Source organism: Mustelus asterias, chromosome 20 (genome assembly GCF_964213995.1).
Source record: "Mustelus asterias chromosome 20, sMusAst1.hap1.1, whole genome shotgun sequence".
Taxonomy (NCBI): Eukaryota; Metazoa; Chordata; class Chondrichthyes; order Carcharhiniformes; family Triakidae; genus Mustelus; species Mustelus asterias.
Genome location: NC_135820.1, coordinates 5,378,475 through 5,390,988, shown reverse-complemented (window position 1 = coordinate 5,390,988; position 12,514 = coordinate 5,378,475). Strand labels below are relative to the sequence as shown.

The 12,514-nt window shown below is 53.6% G+C and overlaps 1 protein-coding gene across 1 annotated transcript in view; it reads right to left on the bottom strand.

Annotated features, from left to right (window-relative positions):
- The window catches only part of LOC144508745 (poly(A)-specific ribonuclease PNLDC1-like), a 30,224-nt gene extending 21,048 nt beyond the window's left edge, over nt 1–9,176 (bottom strand). The window contains exons 1-3 of the mRNA XM_078237054.1: nt 9,098–9,176; nt 7,541–7,598; nt 1,102–1,225 (exon numbers count right to left, since the gene is read on the bottom strand). Coding sequence (XP_078093180.1) covers nt 1,102–1,225; nt 7,541–7,598; nt 9,098–9,176 — 261 coding nt within the window. The remainder of the gene's footprint in view (nt 1–1,101; nt 1,226–7,540; nt 7,599–9,097) is intronic.
- Between the last annotated feature and the right edge of the window lie 3,338 nt (nt 9,177–12,514).

The following is a 12,514-nucleotide window of genomic DNA, read 5'->3' as shown; positions in this document are numbered from 1 at the left end:
CGCACTCCCTGACAGCAAATCCCCACCATGGAGCAAGCCCTACAACCTGACAATGTCTACCCCAGGCCCTGTTCCCTAGTGACGACCCCCAGACCCCACTCGCTATCAACATCCCCCTCCCACAGGCCCCTCTCCCTAGCGACAGCACCCCCTCCTGGGCCCGGCTCCCTCACAACTGCCCCCCGCCACCAAACCCAGCCCACTGACACACTACCCCCCCACCAACTCCACTCCCCAGCAAGAGGTCCCATCCCCAGGTCCCACTCCCCAGCAACAGCACCCCCCCCCCCCCCCCCCAAGGACCCTGCTTCCTAGCGACAGCCCTCTCCCCCAAGCCCTGCAGCCCACTGGCTGACCCTCGGGACCCCACTCCCTAACAACGGCTCCCCCTCCTGGGCCCTTCTCCCTTGCAACGGCCCCTCCAAACCCAGCCCACTGACACACCATCTCTCAGCCCCATCCCTAGCAATAGCCCCCGGGCCCACTCAACAATGACCATAACACCCGCCTCCCCCCAACCGGCCTGCTCCCTCGCAACAGTCCCCAGGCTCGCTCCCCAATGACAGGCACCCCATCCCCACTGATTGACCCCCCCCCCCGGGCCCCACTCCCTAACAGCTCCGCCGGGGCTCAGACCCACCGCTAGCCAACAGCTCCCTTACACTCCACCCCGTGCCCCTTGCGATAGCTTTTCCCCACCCAACGGGCCCCAATTCCTGTTGATAGCAGCCACCCTGCACCCCCCACCCCCCCGCCATCTGAACCCTTCAGGCCGCCTAGGCCCTGTTCCCCCAGCAACAATCTCCAAGGCTTCAGCTCCTAGCAACAGCCCCACACTTCCCCGACCCCATCGACAGCCTCCTCCCACCCCCACTACTCCCCGTGGCCTCACTCCCCGCCGGCGTCGATTCCACTGACAGCCCCCCGAGCAAACACCACCCCCACCCCCCTCCACAGACCTTGCTCCCTAACAACAGCACCCCCCGCAGGCCTCAGTTCCCACCAACACCCAGAGGGCCCTGTCCCCATAACAACAGCCCGTGGGCCCTGCTCCCTCAGCGGCGGCCTCACAGTCTCTACTCACTCAGGCCAGCGACCTACCTTCTCGAAATCAAACCCGTATTTAGTGAGGAAAGAGCAGCTTGAGGACTGGAATGTGAATTCGGCATCCAGAGGCCCGAAACTCGGCGGGAAGAGGTAGAAGTTGTAGCAGAGAGCAGAAAACCTGGGCGGTGAAGGGGAATTAAACAACCGTAACCTAAAAGCTGAATATAGGAATCTATACTTACCTAATAACAGGTAAGAAGTCCCAAAGTGTTTCACAGGAATAGCAATGAGACAAATATTTGAGTCCGAGCCACATAATGAGATGTTAGGGACCAGCGGTAAAGAGCTTGGTCAAAGCGATCGACTTTATGAAGTGTCTTAAAGAGAGAGACAGAGAGAGGGAGAGGAGGAGGAAGAGGGAGAGGGTGGGACAGAGGGAGGGCAGTATAGAGATTTAGAGACAGAATTCCAGCGCTTTAGGACCCCCCCAGCAGCCTCAGATCTCAGAGGCTCGTGGAGGTCACAGAGATAGGGAGGGTTGTAGGGGCTGAAGGAAGTTACAGAGATAGGGAGGGTTGCCGGGACTGGAGGAGGTTACAGAGATAGGGAGAGTTGTAGGGGCTGGAGGAGGTTACAGAAAAAAGGAGGGTTGTAGGGGCTGGAGGAGGTTAGAGAGATGGGGAGAGTTGTAGGGGCTGGAGGAGATCACAGAGATTGGGAGGGTTGCCGGGACTGGAGGAGGTTACAGAGATAGGGAGGGTTGTAGGGATTGGAGTAGGTTACAGAGATAGGGAGGGTTGTAGAGGCTGGAGGAGGTTACAGAGATAGGGAGGGTTGTAGAGGCTGTAGGAGGTTACAGAGATAGGGAGGGTTGTAGGGGCTGGAGGAGGTTACAGAGATAGGGAGGGTTGTAGAGGCTGTAGGAGGTTACAGAGATAGGGAGGGTTGTAGGGGCTGGAGGAGGTTACAGAGATAGGGAGGGTTGTAGGGGCTGGAGGAGGTTACACAGATAGGGAGGGTTGCAGGAGCTGGAGGAGGTTACAGAGATAGGGAGGGTTGTAGGAGCTGGAGGAGGTTACAGAGATAGGGAGGGTTGTAGGGGCTGGAGGAGGTTACAGAGATAGGGAGGGTTGTAGGGGCTGGAGGAGGTTACAGAGATAGGGAGGGTTGTAGGGGCTGGAGGAGGTTACAGAGATAGGGAGTGTTGTCGGGGCTGGAGGAGGTTACAGAGATAGGGAGAGTTGTAGGGGCTGTGGAAGTTAGAAAGGTCGCAGTAAGTGAAGGGTCAGACCCTGACCTCCCAACCCCTGATGAACCTACTCACGCATTGGTTGTATCAGACTGTTGGGTAAACAAGGAGAGGCCTTTAAAGAGAAAAAAAAGGTATTTAAAGACTGACAGTGACCAGAAAATCTGGATAAATCCACCCGGGCTGGGTGTTGTCTTCATCGCAGATTTTGTATATTATTTATTAAAAGGGGACATTACAGGGGTTTCACAGCACAGACCATTTGGCCCACCTGCTCCATGCTGGGGTTTATGTTCCATCGAGCCTCCTCACATCCTCTCTTTATCTCACCTCGTTACAATATCCTTCAATTCCTTTCCCTCACATGTTTATCCAGCTTCCCCCAAAATATAACTACACGCTTCACCTCAACTATTCCCCGTGGGAGCGAGTCCCCGCAGTCTCCCCCATGGGGGCGCGTCCCCGCAGTCTCCCCGTTCCCCCATGGGGGCGCGTCCCCGCAGTCTCCCCCATGGGGGCGAGTCCCCGCAGTCTCCCCGCTCCCCCATGGGGGCGAGTCCCCGCAGTCTCCCCCATGGGGGCGAGTCCCCGCAGTCTCCCCGCTCCCCCATGGGGGCGAGTCCCCGCAGTCTCCCTGCTCCCCCGTGGGGGCGAGTCCCCGCAGTCTCCCCGCTCCCCCCTGGGAGAGAGTTCTGCGTTCTCCCTACTCCTCAGTGTGGGTGAGTCCCCGCATTTCTCCCACTTACCCCCATGGGGGGTGAGTCCTGCATTCCCCCCGCTCCCCGTGGGGGGCAAGTCCCCTCGGGGGGGGGGACCCCGCATTCTCCCCACTCCCCCCCCCCCCCCCCCGGGAGAGAGTTCTACACCACTCCCTGGGTAAAGGAAGTTCTCAATTCCCCATCTGTTCATGATTCTCTGATACTGAAGGTCTCTCGTTCGGGTTCCACCCACCAAAAACACAGAACCATCTTCTCTACTTCTGACCTAGCAAAACCCCTTTCCTCGTTTCGAAAGCCATTCCCCCACCCCCCGCCCCCCGCGACCTGGTCCCATCTTTGGAAATCTGCCCCCTGTTGGTTTAGTCTTTCCCGTTCCTCCCATGGGTTACTTTGACTTCTGCTGTTCGAGCGACAAGAGACTGCGGCTCAGGAGGCCCTTTGGCCCAGTGATCCTTGTGATAGTCCTTCCAAAGAGCATCCGGTGTGCCACCAACCCCATTCCCGTCCCCTCGCTGTCGTCCCCTCCCCATGATGAAGGGGAGAGATAGAGTGAACGTTCAAAGACTATTTCCTCGGGTGGATGGAGCTATTACAAGGGGGCATAACTATAGGGTTCGTGGTGGGAGATACAGGACGGATATCAGAGGTAGGTTCTTTACGCAGAGAGTGGTTGGGGTGTGGAATGGACTGCCTGCAGTGATAGTGGAGTCAGACACTTTAGGAACATTTAAGCGGTTATTGGATAGGCACATGGAGCACACCAGGATGGTAGGGAGTGGGATAGCTTGATCTTGGTTTCAGATAAAGCTCGGCACAACATCGTGGGCCGAAGGGCCTGTTCTGTGCTGTACTGTTCTATGTTCTATCCCAGAAAATGATTCCTTTTCCAAGAATCAGTCCGGATTCCACACCGTTTATGTCCAATTTGCCAGCCGCTTACCGATCTGGGACACGGTGAACCTCGTCACACTTGGCCTCAGTTTCCCGTAGCGTTCCTCCGGGGAGTCAAACAAGCTGCAGTCAGGGAAACTCTGGTTAATAACTTCCTTCTCCAACCTTCCCCACATCCTGACTCCATTCCCAGCCTGACCAATTCTCGTCCTTCCCCCTCCATTCTTTAATGGGGGATGTGGGCATCGCTGGTTAGGCCCAGCATTTATTGCCCACCCCTAATTGCCCCTTGAAAAGGTGATGCTGAGCTGACTTCTTGAACTGCTGCAGTCCCTGGGACGTAGGTACACCTGCAGCGCTGTTAGGGAGGGAGTTCCAGGATTTTGACCGAGCCACAGTGAAGGAATGGTCGATATATCTCCAAGTGAGTGTCTTGGAGGGGAACCTCCAGGCGGTGGTGTTCACATGTATCTGCTGATCTTGTCCTTCTAGATGATAACAGTTGTGGGTTTGGAAGGTGCTGCCTAAGGAGCTTTGGTGAGTTCCTGCAGTGCATCCTGTCGATGGTACACACAGGGCTGTCACTGTGCTTCTGTGGTGGAGGGAGTGAATGTTTGTGGAAGGGGTGCCAATCAAGTGGGGCTGTTTTGTCCTGGATGGTATTGAATTTTAGTGTTGTTGGAGTTGCACCCATCCAGGCAAGTGGGGAGTATTCCATCACACTCCTGACTTGCGCCTTGTAGATGGTGGACAGGCTTTGGGGAGTCAGGAGGCGAGTTACTCCTTGCAGGACTCCTAGTCTTGGACCTGCTGTTGTAGCCACAGTATTTATATGGCTAGTCCAGTTCAGTTTCTGGTCAGTGGTAACGCCAGAGTGTTGATAGTGGGGGGGCTCAGTGATGGTGATACTATTGAATGTGAAGGAAATGGTGAGATCCTCTCTTGTTGGAGATGGTCATTTCCTGGCACTTGTGTGGCGTGACTGTTCCTTGTCAGTCCAAGTCTGTACGTTGTCCAGGTCTTGCTGCATTTGGACACAGACTATCCCAAGCTCCTATTCTGTTCCAATTAAATTCACTGTTTCCCTCTTTCCAACTGTCCCTGCCTTATACTCGTCAAAACCTGTTACATCTCTGACATGTTCCAGTTCTGCTGCAGATTAAATGGGCGGAAACATTAACTCAGTTTCTCGCTCCACAGACATGACTTATTCTGCTCTGTACTTCCAGCCATTTCCATCTGTTGTATTTACCTACCGCGTCAGAAAATCCTCCTCACCGTCCGAGGCAAACCATTCGGAACCTCAAGATACAATCCTGGGATGGTCACATCGCAAAAACCATGACCGTTAACTTCCACACACACTACATTGTCCGCCTTTGTAACATCCGTGTAACTGTTACCCCCGACTATTCTCAACCCCCCTGTCCAGATTCCTATTCCGACCCACATCTAATCTGAGTCCTTGCAGTTTCCAATCCTGCCGGCATCAACACCCATTTGTTTATGATTCCTGTGCTCGGAGTCACAGGGTCAGCGCTGAGGGAGCGCCGCACTGTCTGGGGGTCAGCGCTGAGGGAGCGCCGCCCCGTCAGGGGGGACAGCGCTGAGGGAGCGCCGCCCCGTCAGGGGGTCAGCGCTGAGGGAGCGCCGCCCCGTCAGGGGGTCAGTGCTGAGGGAGTGCCGCACTGTCAGAGGGTCAGTACTGAGGGAGTGCTGCACTGTCTGGGGGTCAGTACTGAGGGAGCGCCGCACTGTCAGAGGGTCAGTGCTGAGGGAGTGCCGCACTGTCAGAGGGTCAGTACTGAGGGAGTGCTGCACTGTCTGGGGGTCAGCGCTGAGGGAGCGCCGCCCCATCAGGGGGTCAGTGCTGAGGGAGCGCCGCCCCGTCAGGGGGTCAGCGCTGAGGGAGCGCCGCCCCGTCAGGGGGGACAGCGCTGAGGGAGTGCCGCACTGTCTGGGGGTCAGTGCTGAGGGAGTGCCGCACTGTCAGAGGGTCAGTACTGAGGGAGTGCTGCACTGTCAGAGGGTCAGTACTGAGAGAGTGCTGCACTGTCCGGGGGTCAGCGCTGAGGGAGTGCTGCACTGTCAGAGGGTCAGTACTGAGGGAGTGCTGCACTGTCAGAGAGTCAGTACTGAGGGAGTGCCGCACTGTCAGAGGGTCAGTACTGAGGGAGTGCCGCACTGTCAGAGAGTCAGTACTGAGGGAGTGCCGCACTGTCAGAGGGTCAGTACTGAGGGAGTGCTGCACTGTCAGAGAGTCAGTACTGAGGGAGTGCCGCACTGTCAGAGGGTCAGTGCTGAGGGAGTGCCGCACTGTCCGGGGGTCAGCGCTGAGGGAGTGCCGCACTGTCAGAGGGTCAGCGCTGAGGGAGTGCCGCACTGTCCGGGGGTCAGCGCTGAGGGAGTGCCGCCCCATCAGGGGGTCAGCGCTGAGGGAGCGCCGCACCGTCAGAGGGTCAGCGCTGAGGGAGCGCCGCACTGTCAGAGGGTCAGCGCTGAGGGAGCGCCGCACTGTCTGAGGGTCAGCGCTGAGGGAGTGCCGCACTGTCAGAGGGTCAGCACTGAGGGAGCGCCGCACTGTCAGAGGGTCAGCGCTGAGGATGCGCCGCACTGTCCGGGGGTCAGCGCTGAGGATGCGCCGCACTGTCAGAGGGTCAGCGCTGAGGATGTGCCACGCTGCACTGTCAGACAGTCAGCACAGGGGGAGTGCTGCACTCTCTGCACCCTCTCCGTTGGACAAAAAGGATGCCACCAGTTCCACTATTCTCCTTGGAGGCCTGGGGTTCAGTATTTCTCCATCAGGCTACATCACTATAATATATTCTTGATGACTATCACATTGCTGTTTGAGAGAGTTTTCTTTGTGTGAAATAGCTGCTGCATTTCCAACATTACAATGGAAATTACATTGGCTGTAATGTGATTTGAGTTGTTTTGTGATGGTGAAAGGCAATGTTGTAATTCTGTTCCATTGTCTGCTTTAATGCTACAGCATATTAGAATGTTAAAGCACTGTGCAAATGTTAATTATTGATTTTGTTGTTACACAAGTCACTGATTTCTTTCAAGTCAGTCAGAAGTAGCAAAACAATCATCAAATTATACAGAAGGGAGGCTATTTGGTCATCGTGTCCTGTGCCAGCTCTGTGATACATCGCCCCAGTTAGTCCCACGCTTCCCTATTTCTCAGTAAATTATTCCTTTTCAAGTATATCCCTCTTTTGAAAGTTCCTGTTGAATCTGCTTCCACCGCCCTTTCAGGCAGCGCCTTGCAGGTCACAACAACTCGCTGCGTTTAAATACAAATTCTCCTCATCTCCCCTTCTGGTTCTTTTCCCGATTCTCTTTAATCTGTGTCCCCTCTGGTTATCCACCTTCCTGACACTGGAAACACTTTCTGCTCATTCACTTTATCCAAAACTGCCCCAAGATTTGAACGCTTCAATTCAATCTCTTCCTTAACTTTCTCTGCTCAGAGGAGAACAATCCCAGCTTCTCTCCGGCACGAACTGATGCTCCCTCATTCTTGGCGCCGTGCTGGTAAATCTCCCATCATGTTCTCAAGGAAACAATCTCAGCTTCCATAAGTCCTTCCAGGTTAGTGAGCTTGAACGACCAGAGCAGTCCTTACCTCAGCTGTCCAGTGGGGGAGCTGCTGGAATGCAAACCTGTCAACTCCGTGTCGATCGCTAGATATAAACGACACACATTCCAGTTAGATAACATCAGTTAAACATTTCTTTCGCAAGGTTTAAACAAACCCAACAACATTCATCAGAGAAGGTCTGCACATAGTCGAAATGTCTCCTGTTGTAAAGCTGGTCAGTCAATGACTGATTTCACATTTTTTCCTGGCCATTAAACTGTTCAGCAAAGCGAGGACACACAACCTATTGCTCAATGCAGCTTCCTTACAGTGTAGCACGAAGGGAGTGCTGCACTGTCAGAGGGTCAGTACTGAGGGAGTGCTGCACTGTCAGAGGGTCAGTACTGAGAGAGTGCTGCACTGTCAGAGGGTCAGTACTGAGGGAGCGCTGCACTGTCAGAGGGTCAGTACTGAGGGAGCGCTGCACTGTCAGAGGGTCAGTACTGAGGGAGCGCTGCACTGTCAGAGGGTCAGTACTGAGGGAGCGCTGCACTGTCAGAGGGTCAGTACTGAGGGAGCGCTGCACTGTCAGAGGGTCAGTACTGAGGGAGCGCTGCACTGTCAGAGGGTCAGTACTGAGGGAGCGCCGCACTGTCAGAGGGTCAGTACTGAGGGAGCGCTGCACTGTCAGAGGGTCAGTACTGAGGGAGTGCTGCACTGTCAGAGAGTCAGTACTGAGGGAATGCTGCACTGTCAGAGGGTCAGTACTGAGAGAGCGCTGCACTGTCTGAGGGTCAGTACTGAGAGAGCGCTGCACTGTCTGAGGGTCAGTACTGAGAGAGCGCTGCACTGTCTGAGGGTCAGTACTGAGGGAGTGCCGCACTGTCTGAGGGTCAGTACTGAGAGAGCGCTGCACTGTCAGAGGGTCAGTACTGAGGGAGCGCTGCACTGTCTGAGGGTCAGTACTGAGGGAGCGCTGCACTGTCTGAGGGTCAGTACTGAGAGAGCGCTGCACTGTCTGAGGGTCAGTACTGAGGGAATGCTGCACTGTCAGAGGGTCAGTACTGAGAGAGCGCTGCACTGTCTGAGAGTCAGTACTGAGGGAGTGCTGCACTGTTAGAGCTTGTTTTCCTAAATAACTTGCAAGTCCTGGAAGGAAATAAACAAAGCAACACCACATGCAAGTGGCAGCTCAGCGACTTGCATTCATAACTCCCAAACAGAGAGCTCTGAATCTGGACTCCAAGCTTTCTTTGCAGTTGTGTGGTCTGGAAAACAAAATTAGGTTTTCCTATCCCTCACCAGCTTGGTCTGGTGGCTGCAACACACAACACTTCTGGCTATCCTGCCTGTTGTACAAGTTTAAAGTCTGATTTAACCAGATCCTAACAGTGAAAATGACTCTCATTCAGAGCAGCATTTCAGGCGGGTCTGTAAGAGTCCTGTTGGTTTTGAGAGAACCAGTGGTGCGGTCATACAACAGACAACTGAGAGAAAAATTATTGCAGACAAGCTTTGGAAGTGTCTTCGTTGAAAACAGAACCGGAATGTAGCTAGGGAATGAATTCTCCCCCTGTTCCTGCTTAATTGCAGGATCCTCACCTACAAAGTCACAATTTGCAATCTCCTCCTTGATCTGAGGGTACATCAGCTGGAAATTTGCTGCTGTCACCTCACACATGGTAACTTTCCCAATTCACTCTGTCTCAGGCTCTGCCCTTCCACGTGGTCCCGCCGCGCCTTTCAGACGTCACGGCCTGCCCTGAATGGAGACACGCGCGGGAACAGCCAATCAGCGCTCGACTCCCCAGGCCCCGCCCTCCTCCCCCAAACATAGTCTAAAGGGCGGGGCTTAGGCCAGGGTCAGCCACAGGCGGATTTAAAGGGGCGTCTGTCTGTCAGAAGCATTCTCCAACCAGACCCACTTGTGGTGGAATAGGCACCACCCTGAACGCCCCCTCCTCCATGCAAAGGGACATTTGACCCTGATAGGCTTCACATTTGTTTCTGTTCATTCATGGAATGTGGGCGTCTCTGGCTAAGTTTTAAGTTTATTTATTCATGACAGAAGTAGGCTTACGTGAAAACTGCAATGAAGTTACTGTGAAAATCCCCCAGTCGCCACACTCTGGCATCCCTTCGGGTACACTGAGGGAGAATTTAGCACCACTGATCAACCTAACCTGCAGATCTTCAGACTGTGGGATGAAATTGGAGCACCCGGAGGAAACCCAATACAGACTCAGGGAGAACATGCAGCTTGGATCGGAAATGTCTCAACTTGTTGAGACTCTGAATTGGACTTGATTTGATTGAATTGGAAAAGTATAAAATAAAAAAAAAACAAGCTTTCGGAGTCTCACTCCTTCTTCAGGTGAGTGGGCGTTCTGTTCACAAACAGAACATATGTAGACACAAACTCAATTTACAAGATAATGGTTGGAATGCGACTCTTTACAGGTAATCAAGTCTTAAAGGTACAGACACTGTGAGTGGAGAGAGGGTTAAGCATAGGTTAAAGAGATGTGTAATGTCTCCAGCCAGGACAGTTAATGAGATTTTACAAACCCAGGCAAGTCGTGGAGGTTACAGATGGGGTGACATGAACCCAAGATCCCAGTTGAGGCCGTCCTTATGTGTGCGGAACTTGGCTATCAGTTTCTGCTCAGCGATTCTGCGTTGTCGTATGTCGTGAAGGCCACCTTGGAGAACGTTTACCCAAAGATCAGAGGCTGAATACCCTACTGTGACTACTGAAGTGTTCCCCGACTGGAAGAGAACACTCCTGCCTGGTGATTGTCGAGCAGTGTTCATTCATCCATTGTCGTAGCGTCTGCATGGTCTCCCCAATGTACCATGCCTCGGGACATCCTTTCCTGCAGCGTATCAGGTAGGCAACATTGGCCGAGTCGCAAGAGTATGTACCGTGTACCTGGTGGATGATGTTCTCACATGAGATGATGGCATCTGTGTCGATGATCCGGCACGTCTTGCAGAGGTTGCTGTGGCAGGGTTGTGTGGTGTCATGGTCACTGTTCTCCTGAAGGCTGGCTAGTTTGCTGCGGACAATGGTCTGTTTGAGGTTGTGCGGTTGTTTGAAGGCAAGAAGTGGGGGTGTGGGGATGGCCTTGGCGAGATGTTCGTCTTCATCAATGACATGTTGAAGGCTCCGGAGAAGATGCCGTAGCTTCTCCGCTCCGGGGAAGTACTGGATGACGAAGGGTACTCTGTCCGCTGTGTCCCGTGTTTGTCTTCTGAGGAGGTCGGTGCGGTTTTTCACTGTGGCACGTCGGAACTGTTGATCGATGAGTCGAGCGCCATATCCTGTTCTTATGAGGACGTCTTTCAGCATCTGTAGGTGTCTGTTGCGATCCTCCTCATCTGAGCAGATCCTGTGTATACGGAGGGCTTGTCCGTAGGGGATGGCTTCTTTAACGTGTTTAGGGTGGAAGCTGGAGAAATGGAGCATCGTGAGGTTATCCGTGGGCTTGCGGTACAGTGAAGTGCTGAGGTGACCATCCTTGATGGAGATGCATGTGTCCAAGAATGCAACCGATTCCGGAGAGTAGTCCATGGTGAGTCTGATGGTGGGATGGAACGCCGACAACTGCCAATCTCCAGATGCAATTCTACAACTCATCTGCTTCATCCTGGACCACAATGTCTTCACCTTCAACAACCGGTTCTTCATCCAAACACACGGAACAGCCATGGGGACCAAATTCGCACCTCAATATGCCAACATCTTCATGCACAGGTTTGAACAAACCTCTTCACCGCACAGGACCTTCAACTGATGCTATACACTAGATACATCGATTACATTTTCTTCCTTTGGACTCATGGTGAACAATCACTGAAACAACTATATGATGACACCAACAAGTTCCATCCCACCATTAGACTCACCATGGACTACTCTCCGGAATCGGTTGCATTCTTGGGCACACGCATCTCCATCAAGGAAGGTCACCTCAGCACTTCACTGTACCGCAAGCCCACGGATAACCTCACAATGCTCCACTACTCCATCTTCCACCCTAAACACGTTAAAGAAGCCATCCCCTACAGACAAGCCTTCCGTATACACAGGATCTGCTCAGATGAGGAGGATCGCAACAGACACCTACAGACGCTGAAAGACGCCCTCATAAGAACAGGATATGGCGCTCAACTCATCAATCAACAGTTCCGATGCGCCACAGTGAAAAATCGCATCGACCTCCTCAGAAGACAAACACAGGACACGGCGGACAGAGTACCCTTCGTCGTCCAGTACTTCCCCGGAGCGGAGACGCTACGACATGTTCTCCGGAGCCTTCAACATGTCATCGATGAAGATGAACATCTCGCCAAGGCCATCCCCACAGCCCCACTTCTTGCCTTCAAACAACCGCACAACCTCAAACAGACCATTGTCCGCAGCAAACTACCCAGCCTTCAGGAGAACAGTGACCACGACACCACACAGCCCTGCCACAGCAACCTCTGCAAGACATGCTGGATCATTGACACGGATGCCATCATCTCACGTGAGAACACCATCCACCAGGTACACGATATGCTGCAGGAAAGGATGTCCCGAGGCATGGTACATTGGGGAGACCATGCGGATGCTACGACAACGGATGAATGAACACCACTCAACAATCACCAGGCAGGAGTGTTCTCTTCCAATTGAGGAACGCTTCAGCAGTCACGAGCATTCAGCCCCTGATCTTCGGGTAAGCGTTCTCCAAGGCGGCCTTCATGACATACGACAACGTAGAATCGCTGAGCAGAAACTGATAGCACAAACGAGGACGGCCTCAACTGGGATCTTGGATTCATGTCACACTATCTGTAACCCCCACGACTTGCCTGGGCTTGCAAAATCTCACTAACTGTCCTGGCTGGAGACAATACACACCTCTTTAACCTGTGCTTAACCCTCTCTCCACTCACATTGTCTATACCTTTAAGACTTGATTACCTGTAAAGACTCGCATTCCAACCATTATCTTGTAATTTGAGTTTGTG